This window comes from Vidua chalybeata, chromosome 2 (assembly GCF_026979565.1).
Source record: "Vidua chalybeata isolate OUT-0048 chromosome 2, bVidCha1 merged haplotype, whole genome shotgun sequence".
Lineage (NCBI taxonomy): Eukaryota > Metazoa > Chordata > Aves > Passeriformes > Viduidae > Vidua > Vidua chalybeata.
Window position 1 is genome coordinate 59,675,603 of NC_071531.1, and position 18,233 is coordinate 59,693,835.

At 45.4% G+C, this 18,233-nt stretch overlaps 1 protein-coding gene across 1 annotated transcript; it reads left to right on the forward strand.

Moving 5' to 3' along the window:
* Window positions 1-3,644: 3,644 nt before the first annotated feature.
* Window positions 3,645-17,225, forward strand: CNMD (chondromodulin). The gene is given in 8 exon segments (XM_053935773.1): window positions 3,645-3,716; window positions 3,956-3,986; window positions 3,989-4,050; window positions 6,959-7,099; window positions 10,131-10,244; window positions 12,859-13,012; window positions 14,503-14,705; window positions 17,010-17,225. Coding segments are annotated over 8 exon segments (993 nt in total).
* Window positions 17,226-18,233: the final 1,008 nt, after the last annotated feature.

An 18,233-nucleotide genomic window follows, 5' to 3' on the forward strand; every position in this document is an offset into this window, starting at 1 on the left:
AGGATGTGGTGGGGGGAAAATGTTTTCAGGATTTGGTTTAACTTTTCATCATCCTATTTTGATTTGAATGGTACTAAATGAAACTAATTTCACCCTGTCCTTATCTTGACCCATGAGCCTTTTGTTAAATTTTCTCTCCCCTGTCCAGCCAAGGAGAGGAGTGATGGAGCTTTGGCAGGGATCTGGCATCCAGCCAGGGTCAGCCCACCACAATACCAAAGCTAACATTTTATTTTTCTCTAGGATTTTTTCCTCCAAGGACTTTGGTTATTATTGAAGAGACATGAAGTATGTGGAACCTGAATTGGCACCATGTTATGGTGGTGTAAAGCCATATAAAAGCAGAGCAGTGAATCAGCTGCCCAGTCTCAGTAACCCTCACACATTTTCATTCAGGCCATAATGAAGCTCAAACAAATATTTGGACCACTTAGAAAATGAAGATTAAATGCATAAGGCACCACAAGAGACTTTCAGAAAGGCACACAGCATGACCAAATCCTTCTCATTTTAAATATTTCTATTTCTTTTTCTAAACTTTTTCCTTAAACTTGAAAATAATGAGAAAATGTGCTTCCTTGAGACAAGCCAGTCCTATCAGCTAAACAGCTTCACATTCTTCGTAGCACTCCAAGTGCTCTGGAATGCTTTTCAGTCCGGAGGATAATAGTATTAGATGACCAGAAAGGCTGTCCTGTAAAAGACTGTCATTATGATTTCCAGTCTCAGAAGTTGGCTTAATCCAGCTGAGCACACACATGTGATTTAGAGAGAAGACTGAGCTCAGACACTGCTATCACCATCATCTTTATTGCAAATGAAAGGTTCAGCCAGTGAAAGGCAAGTCATGTTTTTTTTTGTCCTAAGCCCTGCAAACAGAAGCTGTTGCAATCATCTTTGCACTCTGCAGCCAGAGTCTGGAGCTGCTGAATGCGAAGCTGTTTGCACAGATTTGCATCTGTCTAAAAACTATTTTCTCTCTTGTCACCTAATCAATCAAACGGCAAAAGATGCACTCCCTTGCACCCTCCAAGGAAAACAGCTCTGTGCCCACACAAAAAGCAAAGCATGAGCATAGGGGTTAGCTAGAGGTGGTAAGCTGTGAACCCTGTAACAGGAGCAATTTTTTTCACTGCTTGAAATTTCATGCTGCTCTTCCTCTATCTATGGAACAAAAGAAGAAAAGGCAGTGATGCTCTGAATTGGGAAAAAATAATCTGGGATTGTTCCATGCATTAGAAAAATATGTTCGGAGGATTACTCGGGAAATTTGCACCTTGGCTTGAGGAGGAAATGCTGCAGAGCTTCTCTCCCAGGGTTTAGGCAGAACAGCTCCCTCCCAAAGGACTGGCTCTCCCACCCACACCTCCCCAGGCGAGCAGGATCCATCTCACACCACAGGCTGCCAAGGACCAGCAGCCAGGCACCAATCCCTGCAGGTCAACTTGCAGCTGGCACCACTGATTGGAATTGCTCAGATCTGCCCATGCCAAAACCTGTCAGGGTCACTGCTGCCCCATCTGTAGGGTGGAGGTGAGCCTTCCCACTCTATCTTTTTTGCTCCAGGGGGGATATTGCATTTCACCATACAGCACTGGAGTGAAGCCCCCTTTGTGAATATCCAGCACAGAATTCCACCTATTCATTCTTACACTGTCTTTGCTAACAGTCCTTATCAGGGCAGCCTCAGCCACACTTTTGCAAGACAAAACAGCTCGGCCTCCCTCTGTCCTTTCAGTCACCTCCCAAGGAGCCACTGGGCACTCAAATTCATGCCAGGATGGGAGGGACAGCAGCTTCCCCTCCTTAGTCCCAGGAAAGCAGCTCAAACAAGCTGAACCCCAGTGAGCAGCAGCTCTTCCTGGGCAAGCACTCCTTCCCTGGCACATTTTCCCATGTGAGAGAAGCACAAGGGCCTTAAAATAAATCTGTCTTTTTAAAGCAGTGATGCTAAATTAAAGTTTGAGATCAAAGGCTGGGATTCTCACATTTTGCCAAGATAGACATATCCATTCACGACATTTTTGGTGTAACAAAATACTTGCTAATGAAGAGAATCATAATCTTATTATTAGCCCGAACTACCACAGTATGTCATTCAAGAGCGGGTTGGAGTATGTCCTAATTTAGGAAGTGGCACAGTGGGTTTTGCATTTGATTTAATGAGCTGTGATTGTGTTTATTTTCAGCAGCAACTATGCCCATTAAATTTTGGTTGAAGGTCTGATTGTTAAGGACAGTAATCAACAGAAAAGATGAATTTAGGTTGAAAGGGAGGAAAATGGGAATTATATGTCTCTGGGATTCAGTCCCCAAGCAAGCAAACACAAGGTGGTCAGGAGAGCCTAAGCTTTCTCTGCTTTTGCAGCGCCTGATGATGGGTTTTCAACTACTGGTTAACTCAGTTAAGGGGATTCAGACATGGAAAAACAAAGATTTTTGCTGTTATGGAATGGGGTGCAAAGGAGAGTCAGGTGCAGGCAATCAACAGTGGGGGCCAGATTTTCCTTTTGTGGGATGGTGGGACAAGGTCATCAGCTGGCTTCCACTATCAAGATCCCAAAAATTCTAAGATGGGGGGGACATGTCAGTAGTGTGTAACAACTGAACAACCTGCCAGATGAGCAAAATGGAGAAGAAAGGGGAAGAGAAATATAAATAGAGACACATACTTTGAAAAAAAAATATTACTGCAGCAGAGCTGGTTGGTGTAGGCCCTGCTCTGGAGTGAGATGGGGCCCCATGTGGCAGGGTCTCCCCGGACAATCCCCTCCCACTGCTGCCTGTCTGAGTAACTGGAGCTGGCCCACTGAGCAAGAAGGGCAAGGCAGGGCAGGACAGGGCACAACTCAGACCCACCCCCACATCACACTCCTATTGCAGCTGGTGTCTGAGTCTCGGTTTCCAGCCTTACGAAGGATGCTGTCCTTTGTGTTTGACACCATCAGCCCCAAAGGGGTCCAGCACAACTTATTTTCCAGCATCAAAGCATGCACACACAGACACATGCATGTGCATGTATGTTCAGGCAGGACATCCAAAAGGGGCATGAAGGAAACACAAACATGGACAGACACATGGATAGACACACATAGCCACTGTAGCCCTTAAAAGCTTGCCATGTACAATGGTCGTGCCAGCCTGGACATGGGGCTCAGCCGGAGGCTGCTGGCTTGTCCCAGTCACCGAGGTGTTTTGCGGAGCAGTCACTGACCAGCAGCTTGTCATCTCCAGCACCTTTAAATTCCTGTGGCAAGTGTAAAAAATCAGTTAACACGTTGTTCTATTTTAAAAGATTTTTTTTTTTTTTTTTTTATGACGGCCGTCTGTCTGACGGGGCACCCCTCTTCTCCGCCACGGCATGCGGGGGTGCACGTCCCCTACACCCCCGACCCCTGCTCGGAAGCTGGAGACGACACCCAGGGGCCGGTTGGAGGGGAAGGCGATGGGGCAGGCGGGCACAGCCCCAGGGAGCCCCGCCGGCTGCTGGGCAGCTCAAGGGGCTCATTGTGCCCGGGGCTGGGCGGTGCTCCCCTCCCCGCGGGCCGGGACCGGGGCTGGGAGCGGGGCGGGCCGGGGCGGTGCAGCCCCGCCGGGGCCGGGGCCGCGGCCAAGCCCGGGCAGGTCTCCCTCCCGCAGCTGCCATGGCAGAGGGCTCCGAGAAGGTGCCGATCGCCCGAGTGGGGCCCGATGATGTGGAGCTGTGCCTGCCCCCCGTGAGGGCTGCCGGCAGGCACCGGGCGGGACAGGGTGGGATCGGGACAAAGCGTGTGGGCATGAGTTGGGATGGAACGGGACCGAGCGAGTCGGGACGAGATGGTTTGGGACGGTACGGAACGGGTGGGGTCGGGACAGGTCGCGATGTAACGGGACGGATCGGGACAAAACGGGTCAGGTGGGATCGGGTCCGGCCGGGGGTCCCGGGGCGGGAGTCCCTCACCACTCCCACCCGCAGGCGTACGCGGCTGCCGCGCCCCCCGGGCCGGGGCCCTCCTGCTGCTGGCCGGGGCCATCGCCGCCTTCTACTTCTGGAAAGCCACGGAGCGGCAGGTGAGCGTGGCAGGCCGGGCCCCGGGGCGCGTCCGCGCCCGCGGCCGGATGGGCGGGGAGCTCTCACACTTACGGAGAGGCACGGGCTGGAAGTGCTTCTTGCGAGGTCTATAAAGAGGTCTTTAAGCAGACCTGTAGGTTTTTTTCCTTTCAGAAATCCCAAACACCTAAAAACCCAAACCCATACTTGCTGTCTTTGGTGGCTGTGTGGATGGAGCTTCCTGGAAGTACATTTATTAGCAAATACAAAACACATCTTTGGGAGCACAGACTCTACATTGATCTCTGCTCACAAATCCTCAGTGAACTAAAACCCCAACAAGTCCCTGGGGATTCACATCCTGGGCAAACTCCAGCTCTCAGGACAAAAAAAAAGCCATTGAAATGTGTAAATTCTTTTTTCATAGCATCTGCATTCTATGTCCAGATTCTACCTGGACCCTCAAGTATGTAATGATATAATTAACTCATTAACAGGCAGCGTTCGATGTGGCGCTTTGTATAACTGTGCATACACTTAGGTGTATGCAAAGAATGAAACTGAGAACCTGGTGATCTGTTGGGGAAGATGAAATAGGAAAGCCCTATAAATATGATTGCCTGGCAAAAGATTTAGAAAATACAGATATTGAGATGAGAACAAGATTTGAGATACCAAACCTTAATTACTGAGCAACTAGAAAACAATAGTTAGCCAGATGGAAAGCAACCCCCCCTTCTGATTAAACAATGCCCTTTACCTACAGATAGATCCAAAGGTCAAATGGAATGTTCTGTCTCACCCTCCAATGTATGGTTCATCCCACACCTGTAACCCTCCCCTGAAGTATCAGATATCTGTAACCCCATTGGCCCAAGTCCTGTTCCAGCCCACCTTGAAGCCCCCGATAAGGTGTGGCCGAGGGACCGGACGCTCTCTTGGACCTTCCTCTTGGGACACTCACCTGGAACCCTCTCTCCCTCTCTCCCTCTGGGCCTGCCATGAGTTGCGTCTAGCAACTCCAAGCAGGACCCTTCACCCTTTATAATAAACCATGTCTTCTAAGATCTGACTTCAGAGACCCCTCATCTCCATCCATCCAAACCGTCCTGGAACCCAGCATTCCCCGCAGTGATCAGTTAAAGACCCAAACTTCAGACCATTAGAACATGTTTACAGATTAACTTTCTGTTTACACAGAATTTGCATAAACAGAAAGAAACGTATTTGAAACATGATGGTACACACATGAATGTAACGTTCTCCATAAATTAAATTAGTACTTTTGAATTTACTTTGGAAGAAGTTTTGTACTGCCTCTGGCCACACGCCAGCCCTCATCAAGGAGAGCCTTGTGTGAATTCCAGGAGCCAGAGCAAAGGTGGCCCTGTGAGATACACCCCTACACGTAAGGATAATTCAGATAATCAGAAAGAAAATTACAAGGTTTTACTGCAAAAAGACAGGACACATCGCTGACCTCTAAGACATGCTGCAAGAACCATGTGCTTCTCCAGGCTTTTGAAAAGGGAGAGGAATGCACATGGCAACATAAGCAGGGGACAGTGCTTTCAGGTCTGAGCAGGTAGGTGAATTTGTGGAGTACAGGACAATGCTTCCCTTTTTTAATGCTCCTGTCATCTAAATTCAGCCTTACAAAATATGTCACATTCATAGTTTCAATTAAGGTTCAAAGTTGCTCTCTAGGTGAAGATACTGGGAAAGCTGAGAGTTACTTTTCCAAGTTGCCTTCAAACTCAGAAAGCTGCACTTGAATTGCAAATGTTTAGGAAGCAACTGCAAAAATTATATCCAGAGTCATTCAATTAAAAAAAAATAATGCAATTTTTAAATTCTTGGGTTTATTTCATATCTTTAAATTCTTCCCTAACTGACAGGGGTCTCAAAATCTCAACTGTAGCTCAGCCTCTATCAGGGGGAGACCACATATACTGGTCAGGTGTTATGGCTGACACATTCAGCAGGAGTCCTACAAAGCAGAAATATGGGAGTGGCTGTGTATAACTGAGGAACCATAAATCTTTAGCACCTTAGACTTCCCTGAGTGAAGGTGAAAGAAGAAGAAATTTGTCTTTAGCTGCCAGTCTAAATTTTTCATTAAAATGCTGCAAAGGCTTTTTTAAGACCCAAAATAAACTGCTTATGCAGCACTTTTAGCAGAGCTGCACAGGAGAATCACAAAACCCCTCCACAGATTGTGATCCTCCAGCAAATACAAACCACACTGTAGCTTTCCTCATTGAAAATAGGATAAGGGCAAATACGCTGACAAGGAAAATACGAGCCTATACAATTTCACATCCAATTTAAACAAAGTTCGCATCCATTACAAGCTGGGAAATGTGTTCATATTCAAGAGGAACCTGTTTTTCTGTGCCTCAGCAGAACATCCTAAGAGATAAATAGGGGTTGGCCTTCTTCAGAGTAGGACATTCATGCCTGCTGTCCTTTGGGAATCATGCCAGCATAACAAGCATTTCCTAAAACGTCCTAGAAGAAGGTTTTTAGGTCAGAGTGAACATGGGTGTGGACTCACCCCACATTGTTTTTGAAGTAGAACTATAAGCACCCCCTGGAAGGGGAATCTCAGGTCTCTAGTCCTACCTGATGCTCAGAGCAGGGACAGCTGTGGGGTCAGAGATGGTTGCTCAAGGCTTTATCCAGCCAGGCTGTGAAAACTTCCAAGGATGGAGATCGAACAACCTCTCGGGGCTGGCTGCCCTACTGCCAGCCTGCCCCAATGCTGAAGGAGCGCAGTATTGGTTGTTGGAGGGTTATCAAATGCCTGCAGCAGCAAAATTTAGGAGCAAAGTAGGGATATGAGAGTCAGATTGACCCATTGCCTGGTGTAGAAGGAAGGCAATAAGTAATTACTGGCATGTGCTACCACTCTTTTATTGATTCCAGGTGTACAACGTTCACTATACTATGAGCATTAATGGAAAAGTACAAGATGGATCAATGGAAATAGATGCTGGAAACAACTTAGAGACATTCAAAACAGGAAGCAGGAGTGAAGAGGCTGTTGAAGTCCATGATTTTCAGATCGTAAGTAGTGCCACTCTTGTCCTTCATGTAACACACTCCAGCACTGGACTCTTAGGGACACCTTGTTCTGCTCTGACTTCTCTGCCCCGGTCAGTCTCAGGTTCCAGCTTCCAACCATCCACACAAGCATTTTTGCTCTCCTGGCTTGCTTTCACAAGGAGACAGGCAGTTTCCTCCAAAACAAAAATCTAAATGCTTTTTGGAGATCAGCTGTGCCAGGCACCACTCCAGGAAGTGGTGTGGATTAGGCTGCATTAGGTTTGACTCCATGTAAATACGTTGCATTTTCAAACCACTGAGCAGAACTGTGACATGTGACCTTGGGGTCTTACTAGAAAAACATTCTGTCAGGCTGTGACGCAACCATCACATGATTTCAAGTGGTTTGAACTGGCAGAAACACCTCTCCCAAACATCCCTGTTTGAGGAGCATAGGCTCAATACAGTAAGCCAAGAAGAGACCACTCTACAGTGCTTGACTTGGGGAGCTTCCTCTGCCCTGAGGTCAAGGATGGGAGCTGCTTTCCACAGCTTGGCCTGGGTTCATCCCCATGGCAGAGGATGGAGGCATTTAGCACAGTTTATGTATACGTGCACCAAATGCCAGGTGCTGGGCCACTTAAGCTGACAGCAAACACACTTGGGCACTCCAGCTCTGTGGCTGCTCAGCACAGAGCCTGGACTAACAGATGACAAACCTCAGCAGAGCTCAGCAGCTTGGATAGAGTAGGTCTCTGAGCTGCCCTGAGCTACTAAGGCACATCTATGTGATGCTGCAGAAACCCATCTACAGGGCCTGCAGTTAAATGTTCTCAGGGGCAAAACACTCAACTTCAGAGTTCAGCTCTCTGTAAGTCAAAGCAGCACCTAAAACAAAGATGCTGCTGCTAGGAAGCATCTCTGCTTCTGGAGCAGTTTCCCTTGCTGGATCTAGAAAGGCAAGGAAAACCAGCTCCTTGGCTTTTCAGCAAGAACAAACGCTGGACCTCAACTTTCCCAACAGCTGTGGTTCTGCCTTTATGCAACTCTCATTAGCATCACCATAGCATCATTAGCAGCTGAGTAAGAGCATCCACAGCAAGCTCTTCTCATTTGCCTTTGACATTTCACACCTGTACAAAAGCACCAGTCCACTGGAGAGATGCTGAATTCATGTTTCCTCCATGTGTGTTGCTGGTGAGATACTGCCTGTCACCATCAGGTTATGAATCAGCTCCTAACACCAGCCAGCTCAAGGGACCTCCCAGGGACGGTGCCTGCTTGTAATTACAGAGGGCCAGGGACAACCTCAGCAAAGGGATGATGCCACTTGGGTTTTCAGCCAAGAATGCACACAAAGGAGAAAGCAACTGACGAGACGTGCTTCCAACAGACTGGTATTTACATTAGCAGTTTTGGATTGACTGGCATTGCTGGAATGACTGAATGGTCAGAGAAGGCTTGGATTTGGCAATATTAGGGTATTCCTAGAGTACCTGGTACACCACAGAGCTTTACATTCTAATGCACCCATCCTTGCATAGCCATCTCATCTCTCACTGCTTTTTGTAGTCATTTTGTTGTGAAGGGGGTGTATCCAGCTACACAGGACCTGCAGACACACAGGACATGGCTTAGGTGCCCCTCTACCATCCATCTCATGCTGCACTAGATCACAATGTGCTGAGTTGGAAGGGACCCACAAGGATCATCGAGTCCAACTCCTGGCACAGCACCATCCCGAAGTGTCACACCATGTGCCTGAGAGCATTGTCCAAAAGCTTCTTGATATCTGTCAGGATTGGTGCTGTGACCACCTCCCTGGGGAGCCGTTCCAGTGTTCAACCACCCTCTTGAGTGAAGAACCTTTTCCTGATATCCAACCTGAACCTCCCCTGACACAACCTCAGGCCGTTCCCTTGGGCCCTGTCACTGTCACCAGAGAGAAGAGATCAGTGCCTGCCCCTCCTCTTCCCCTCACAAGGAAGCTCTAACTGCAACAAGGTCTCCCCTCAGTCTCCTCCAGACTGAACAGACCAAGTGACCTCAGCTGCTCCTCATACGGCTTCCCCTCAAGGCCCTTCACCATGTCCTGTGCCCTCCTTTGGATACTCCCTAACAGTTTAATGTCTTTCATTGTGGCAGCCAAAACTGCACGTGAAGGCATCCATGATACCCCTTCAAGGCAGATGAGAGGGGTCATGCTGACACCCACACCCCTTTTTCTCCTGGCAGCTAGAGGCCAGGCAGAAAACCAGCACAACTTAAAGGGCACTAGGTAATTATATTTAGGTGATTGACTGGAGCTTGTGCAACCACATGAAAAACACAAAAGTTTTGCCATTTACAATGAGGTATCTAAATGTATAATGTAGAAGAGAGCTCTTTCATGGATACCCAAAATCTACAGTAGAAACATAAAAACTACAGACAATGGCAAAATGTTGATGCCCAAAGTTCTGGCACAGGGCTGGAAGGTACATCCCAGGACTTACAGGAGACTTGCTCCTTCTCTTGCTTAAAACTAGACATCTATGGTTTATGCAACTGCATTTCATCCTAGTAGGCCAGATGAAGTCCCACACACAGATTTCTGCACCAAACTGCCCGTCACAAACTTCCCTTTGCTGTCACAGTCACTTATTTGTAGAAACTGAACTAAACTGCCCCCACATTTTTGTAAAACTGTGTCACAAGGGTGACACAGCTAGCACAATTTCAAGACTGCCTATGTTAGGTGCCAAGTTACAGTTCAAATCATGTCAACTAATTCCTTAACAGAGGTACTCCAAGTAGTCTACAGCCTGCATGGAAGCACTTACATAAAACACCCCCCCACTTTCAGAAATGAAGCAAAAACTTCCACACCAATTTGACCAAAATTGTGAAGTTAAAATGATGAAGGGAAGAGTGTTTTATTGCTTCTGGTTCTAAATAAGATTAACCTTCAGACTGAAAATTCAGTGGCAATTTTAGCAGAGCTGAGGCACTTTCTTGGGGGTGGTGAGGAGCAAGAGGGCTGTGCACAACCCCTTGCCTTCTGCTTTTGTAGGGCATAACTGGGATCCGTTTTGCTGAAGGAGAGAAGTGTTACATCAAAGCTCAGCCAAAAGCTCACATCCCTGAAATTGACACTATGGCTAAAGCAAGCCTCTCATCTGAGCTGGTAAGGGGTAGTTTGTTGGTTTTTTTAACTAATCTTTGTATAGAGAGAGCCTAAACAGAGGTACTTAAATACAAATAAATATGGCATTTGAAAGGCACTGTGGCTCATGGTAGGGTTGTTGAATGTAGGGTAGGATAGCGGAGGATTCATTGACTGGTTGCAAGGAGTCCCTGAAAGGTAAGGAAAACAAGATTAGTATCAGACACGTCACTGTGTCCAGGGACATTGTGAGAGGCTGCAGATTAGTGACTGGGGAAGCCACAGACTGATTTCTGCCAGATCCACAGGAGACCTCTGTGACGAGCACCAGGCTGTGCACAAGGCTGGAAGGGAGAGTATAGAAGAAGCAGCTGCTTTAGTCAATGCAAAGGAGGACTGTGGTAGATCCCAGGAGATTTCTATCAATGTTCTTGACCAGAAGCATGAACTCCATCATTCTAGTCAGTAAAAGGGAATTGTGGAAAACATGGCAAAAATTAAAATACCTCAGAAGAAATAATTTATTTTAAAAAATGTGACTTTGCCTTCTTAACATAAAACTTAATTTTACATGTTAACTAGAATTTGCATCACAACCAGCACAGAAGCTGCAGTTCTCACCCAGATACCACTAAACCTCACATTTGCCCAAAAAGCTTTATGTGCTCAAAGCCTGAGTTTCCCCAAGCTCAGACCCCCAAACTTATTGCCCACACGGGAGTGGCTCCAGTGACTTGAGTCCAGCTGAGCCTGGATGCTGCTGGGCGCTCGGTCACTGGTAGGAGAGCACAGGAGATCCACAGCCCCTTTCCCTGGGCTTGCTCTGCTCCTGGAAGAATAAAATCAATATACAATTAGTGGGGAATTAAGTCTGTTAAGGCTGCACCCCCCTGCATTGGTGCCGTGACTGCTGAACATCTGCTTTAAAATTAAGGGGAAAAAGATCTCTCCTAATAGAGTCAGAAAGGCTGACAAATGTTACAAAGCCTCCTGAAGCTGGTAGGATTTTCCCCATGATGGGAAGGAGAACTTGCAGGAGAAATTCCAGAGAGAGAGCTCCATCTTTCCTGCCTTGCCTTATTTTAAAGGCAGCTGGCCTTGACTTAATTAGCACTATTGCTTGAAGTCAAAGTTTGAATTTTTCAAAGTTTGTCTTTTTGTAAAAACAAAGTCACAGACCTGAAGACATTGTCCTAAATAATCAAAAAGTTATTTCTAATTCTACCTGGTGACAGTAAAACTATTTCCTTGTCCTGTTTTTTGTGCATCTTCTCCGAAGATGCATCACCTATGTCACTGTTGCAATGAATCACATGCACCAAGCAGCTTAGTGCCACCACTAAGACATTAACTTTTCCCTGTCACTCCATTTCCCAGGCCAGATGTACTACAGGAATGGCAAAGTAGTATTTATTTTTCTAGGCCAAGTCATCTCTCTGATATGGAAGTATTTAGGAGAAAGTATGCATGTGCTCTTTTCGTACAATGGGCATCATAGCACCACTACCTACAAAAATTGTTCAGTAAAATGAGTTTTATAGATACCCAAGTTCTGGCTGCTGACAAGTCAGGATCATTTCAAACAGAAACAAAGAATATTTTTATTTCTGAAAATTAGAGTCAGATATTTCTGATGTTGATAAAAGCTTAAGTGGGTTAATATAAATAAAGAGCAGTAGACAGATTGGATAGCAAACTTAAATGACTTGAGACCTACAAAATAAATCAATAAACACTAAAGAAACAACTACTCAAGGGAATAAATTGATCTAGTCAGTTATATAACAAGTCTTGATGACTTTTATGAAAGCATTTTAGAATTTTAACTTTGAAATCATGCTAGTTTTCATGATTCAAAAGGTAGTTTTCTTTTAATATTTCATCATTGCTATAAAATACTTACACATTTTATGTAAAATAATACTTTGAACTAACAACTTTAAAGAATCAATCACTGGCATTTTCCTACATTACTTTGAAGATATGAACCAAAAACCTGCAGGGTACACTTCAAAAAGGCAGGCTTCTTTAACTTGCACTTCAAGCTTTTGGTCAATTGAATTGCTTTTACCAAACAAGAGATTTAATCAGACCGATCACATTGACTTAAAACTGGAACCTGGAGCAGTTCTCAAGCTATAATCCTCTCTAAAACTTTTGAACAAGATTCCACCCCTCACCCCCCATACACACACTGTAAATATAATTATATATTGGGAGTATGTCAAATGAGAACAGGGCATAAGAAAAGATTAGGGACTTGGGTTTTGCTGGTATTTCATTGCTGCTTTGCTGAAGGTGGTAGAACTTTGGTTTCTACCTCCTGAAACTCTGGTGCTTTGGGCTCAAAGACCTCTGACACCCAGCCCTCATGCATAGGGCAGAAGCCTTCCACGAGTAAGATGGGTGAAATCACAGCCCCAGCAAAGCTGACAGTGGCTTTGCCCTTCATTTCAGTGGAGGCAGCCTTTCCCCAGGCTTTCACTCAGCAGGATTCCTTCACTTTCATGACATAGAAGGATGCTCAGTATTAGTTGCAGCAGATAATTATACAGTTTGGTGCTCAAGAATTAACAGTGAATAGGCACATGACTGCTCACTGAGCAGCAAAGGATTTGTGCTCTTCTGTTTGCAGGAAGATGAAATCATGCCACTGAGATTTGACAAAAACTCCCTTATCTGGGTGGCTGCAGATGAGCCTATCAAGCATAACAGCTTCCTAAGCCCCAAAATTTTAGAGCTTTGCAGGGATCTTCCAATTTTCTGGCTGCGAACAACATATCCCAAAGGTAACATTTATTTTATTTGTATGTTATCCCTCCCTTCATCTAAATGCCTTCCCTTCATCAGGTTTGCTACTGAACCTAGCACATCTGGGAAACCAGACTCCTTTCCTCCCTTGCCTGTGCCTTCCTGGGCTTGTGCCAAGATTGTGGGTTTGGAGTTTATCCCCTAGATATTTTCCATCCTTGTATTTACTCAGACAATTTGCATAGCCCAAGTGGGTGACATGCTAGGAGATGAAACAGTTCCAGAGAGGTCAGCCTCCTTCTAGAGAAGGACAAGACAACAGCTTACACTAGCCCCCTCAATGTGTAGGCAGCTGACACCAGGTAGCAGGAATACTGGCCAGGAATTTGGGACCATAGCCTGTCCTGTTTTCTACCCTGCTTCCCCAGAGGAATTCAGTGGAGTGGAAGGAAGATGCTTTAAGCCAGCCAGCTGGTGGATGGTGTGGATATTCTCAGCTCAGTCAGAGAGAAAGAGAAAGGTTTTCTAACCAGGCAAGAGCCTGGGAAACAGTTGAGAAAGAATGTAAATAATTCTCTAATCTATCTTGTTATTCACATTGTTTATAGATATGCTCTGCCACTGTGCATCATTCACTGCACACCAATGGTAGGACATGTTTTTACTCTAAGACAAATGAAATTAGTCTTCTCGATGTTCTCTATATATAGAGCGGTATATTTGAAATAAATCAGAGCTCATTTTCTTTGCCTTCTGATCTGAAGTTCTCTGTTCCCGTCCTGCTCGACAGCGACAGATGGTTTATGAGACCCTGGGGCAGTCCCAACTCTGAACTTGGGGCCCATAGGAAAGCTTAGCAAAGGTGTTCAGGAGTCACCATGATGGCGACTCCTCCAGGTAACTTCCAGGCTTAGCAGGAGAGAAGGTTCAAAAATATTTATCCCTCCTTGGTCCAGTTAGTATCAGAACACTTGGGTGGGACAACATGTGTGAAAAAAAAATTACCACATTTTAGAGCACCTGTGGAACCAAGCTACCAGTATTTTCCACTTCCCTTCATGATCTTGCATATCCCACTGGGCAACAAAAGGTAAGTATCAAAACTGTCCAGAACCAGATATCCTTGAGAGCAGGGCACCATCCCATCATGAAAGCATTTTTAAAAATAAGTGAGATGTGTACAGCTGGTCTTGCTAGTGCTGTAAACTGCTGCTGGGTTAGTATCAGTGACTACAGGCGGGGTCAAAAAGCCCCCAACAAATCTCCTCACGCACATTTTGCCTCAAGGAGAGAGGAGGGAGAGGGGAAAAGCAATCACACTGCTTTGGACTGGCATTGGCTGCAGACACAACATAGGAAGGCAAGCAGCTCCCATGGCAATGCACTTCAAGTTTGCCAAGGCACAGTTTTGGCTTTCTCTCTGCCCTCCATCCTCTATTTTTTTAGTATTTAAAGAAATCGCTGAAAGATTAGGTAACTACAATGACACACCCAAGGTAAGATTGTCACTTGGTCATAATTTCTTCAGATAACCAAAGGAGAGAAATTAAGAGCAACAAGCGCCAATCAGAACCAAACTTTGATGAGGAAGACTTGGAAGCTGCTTCTGAAGAAGTAAACCCCAGATCACGCACTCTGCAGCTGACTCAAGAGCTTGGCCACCAGACTAATGAAACCAGGCCAATGGGACAAGAAACTGATCAAACATTTAATCCAGACAACCCATACAACGTAAGTGTTTGCACTGCAATCTTCCTTCAGAGCCTGGGACTGTGTTGGACAGGTAACACTGGTAATATGGGACTGTCTTTTTTTAATCTGCACAGTCGTTGCTTGTTCAGCTTTTCTAGGAAATAATAGACTGGTAAAACACCTAAGAAGCTCAAAAATGTCTTCCCTCCCTCCTCTTCTCCCAGTTTTGGATTTCAGTCTGAAACAAGCACAAGTGCTTGAGGTCACAAGGTTAAGGCAAGTTGATGCCAAGTTGCTTGTTGAGATTTCCACATCCATATGGAAACAGCACTGAAGATCTGACAAGGGTAGCACCTTGTAGAAACAAACCAAAGCTGGTGTTGATCAGACAGCTGAGACCCATCATTTACTATGTGAAGAGAGTCCAGTAGCTAGAAACTGATACAGGGGAACACAGCAGAAGTGTCTGGGTGCAAAGAGATAAAGGTTCATCCAAATAAATTTCTTTCTCAGCCTCTTCTCTATGAGGGTAAGCAATCCTAGACTAGCAATAACCTGACAGAGAAGAATCTGTTATGAGACATCAGCAGTGGGTGGAGAATGACTGTCATAAAACTTGTTCTCACCCTTCAAGAAGCAGCAGCCCCCAGAAAGAGCAGAGGAGCCACCCTGCTGTGTCCCAGCACCTCTGCCACACTGCAGGAATGCTGACTGTGCAGAGGCACCTTCCAGTCTGCTGCACCAGCGCCAGACAATTTATACCCACGATTTGGTGCGGCAGGAGTAAGTCATTTTAATACAACACTATCACAAGATAAATGCTTCCTGCTTTGGAAGTAAGTCCCAGCTTTGACTTGACATTTATGCAACAGCAGGAGATCATTATACTGTGACAGCATTCTGCCAAGTTGACATCCCTTAATTAAACTTAAATTAATCACTCCAAATAAAGTGGATCTAAATCAACTCTCTCACGAGGTCAGTAAAACAGCAGTGGCACTGGAATGTAGCTTCTCCTCACAGCCACTAACGTGACCATCTCTATGAGGTCTGAGCTGCCCTGCCTCTGGAGGCACAACAACTGCTAGAGGTCTGCTCTTCCTGCCAGGGTGCAGCCGGGTCAAATGGAGAATGGCCAGACAGATGCAGCCATCAGACTTCCCTCAGCCTGCAGGGCGGGGTTCGCCTTCACCAACAGCTACTGCGTGGTGCCTATCACCAGGCTTTCTTAGAGACCGAGTCACTGGACTGACAAGCATCATTAATTATGCTCCAGGCCTTTCCTGAAGGATGAAATGAATCCTCCCCTAGAGCTATTTACTCACTGTAAGCGGAGCCTGGACAATGAGCTCAGGTGGTGTTCAGGTGCAGGTATCTGAATTCAAGGATGATGAATCCTGATCAAGAAAACATATTCCCTGCTCTCAGGACTGGGAAGGAGTTGCTGGGGTCCCTAAAAACACCCAGCTGTCACTAGGGTCCTGCACAAGCCCAGACAAGGGGTGGCACCTTTCTGTGTCACTTTTTTTTGTTGTGCTGCTACTTTTCGAAAATGAATGACAAATGCTCAGGTAAAAAGCTGACTGGTACTTCAGCATTTGTGCATTACTGCTGCTTTTCTTGAACACCAATGGGCAAAGAACAATCCAAGTTCCCAAAAGCAAAGTTACCTTTTTTTCCCCATGAATGAGGAAAGGAATTTCGAAGGGTAAAGGCTTTTAGGTATTTTGTGCATGCTTTGCTCCATTTAACTCCTTACTGTCAGCTACAGAACAGGCACAATTCTCACTGTCCACAATGCACCTAAGTGTGGCAGGGTGGGAGGGAAGGAACCAGACTCAGAGATGAGAGCCAAATCCTCAGAAAACTGCAGGGGACCAGAGGAATAGTTTCCTAAAAGTGCTGTAAAAAAGCATTAAATTACAGAATCTAAAACTAATGATAAAAATCACATCATATATTTCAGGAATTCTCACCTACATGAAAGATTCAGGTAGCTATCTTGAAATCTTTTCCATCACTAATATTTAAAGTTTGGGAGGAGCTTACTGTTATTGGAGCTTTTGCAAGGACTGTAGAATAAAAACAATGAAGTTAGAGCTGCCTGTTGTTCTTTCCATTTTACAACAGTGATTGCACCAATTCTACACTTCTGCCAAAGAGAGCAAGTCAAAAGAAAAAATAATAAAGCAAGATGCATGGGACACTTAGTGGGAGTTTTGTCAATTTCCACAGCTCAAGACTGCAGGTTTTACCCTTGTGGGGTTAACAGGAACATGGATGTATTCTGCTATTCAATGAGAATGAGAGCACTGGGATGAGATTTAGTATTTTTCATTCCAGCAGCTGGAAGGTGAAGGGATGGCTTTTGACCCCATGCTGGATCACCTGGGAGTGTGCTGCATTGAGTGCCGGCGAAGTTACACCCAGTGCCAGCAGATCTGCGAGCCCCTCATGGGCTACCACCTGTGGCCTTACAACTACCAGGCCTGCCGCACCGCCTGCCGGATCATCATGCCCTGCAGCTGGTGGGTTGCTCGTATCATGGGCGTTGTGTGAGAAAATCCCTTGACCAAAACAAACTAAACTGGAGCCTTGACAAAATAAGCAGGAATACAATGAACTGGTAAAAGACTAAAGCAGCGGTACCGATCCTGCCTTACAAAATCAGAGCTTGTTTTTCTGCACCAAAAGCAAGGTCAGATATTTGAACTGCAAATTAAAATCTCAAGTTAATATTCTATTAGCTTTACAAGAGGCAAGGGTATATTAGCACTTGCTGAATTAAAAAACTGAGACATCCCAAAAAAAGACAATATTACACTTTGCTTACAATTGGTTTAGCAGTCCAGAAGCTTGCCCATATATCTAAATAAAGCCTTTCAAAACAAACCTCTCTCTTTCCAAGCTATATGTGAAAATTTACACCCAATTAAGCAACTAGCTCAACTTGTATACTTGGGAGTGCCTTTAATCCATGTAGCTTACTTAAATAAATCACAACTTAAGTTGCTCCCTGTTGCTATTCAGAGTTGCCAAGTCATTATAAATGGTTATAAACCAATTACAGCATACCTTTCCCACAAAGCTGCTCCAGGGGACACGGGAAAGCGAACATTGTGTTAAATCAGAAACAAACAGCAGGAAAAGTAGCTGTGGAAGGGATTGTGAGTGGCTGCAGAATCCAAACCCTTCGCACATCCCAACATCAAAGAAGCCCCAGCATCAAGAACCCTGTATCCATGATACCACTGTGGTGTCTAACAAGTATCTGCTATCCAGCTACTACAGCAAAAGTATTTACATGTAGTTGAAGACCAAGGAGTCTCAAGACCCTTCAGAATCTACAACAGCCTCTGTTATTTATAAATCCTTGAACTAGACACTTTTGACACAAGATTACAACCCCTCTTTATTTCAGATGGATAGCAGCCATTCACACCAGTTCCTTTAGCTTTGCTGAAGCTCACATCCCTTCCCCACAAGAGAAACCGTTTAGTGGAAGGGAGGGGGAAAAAAAAATAAAAACTTTTTTTTTTCCCCTCTCCTTTCTCACCTCACCCTTTT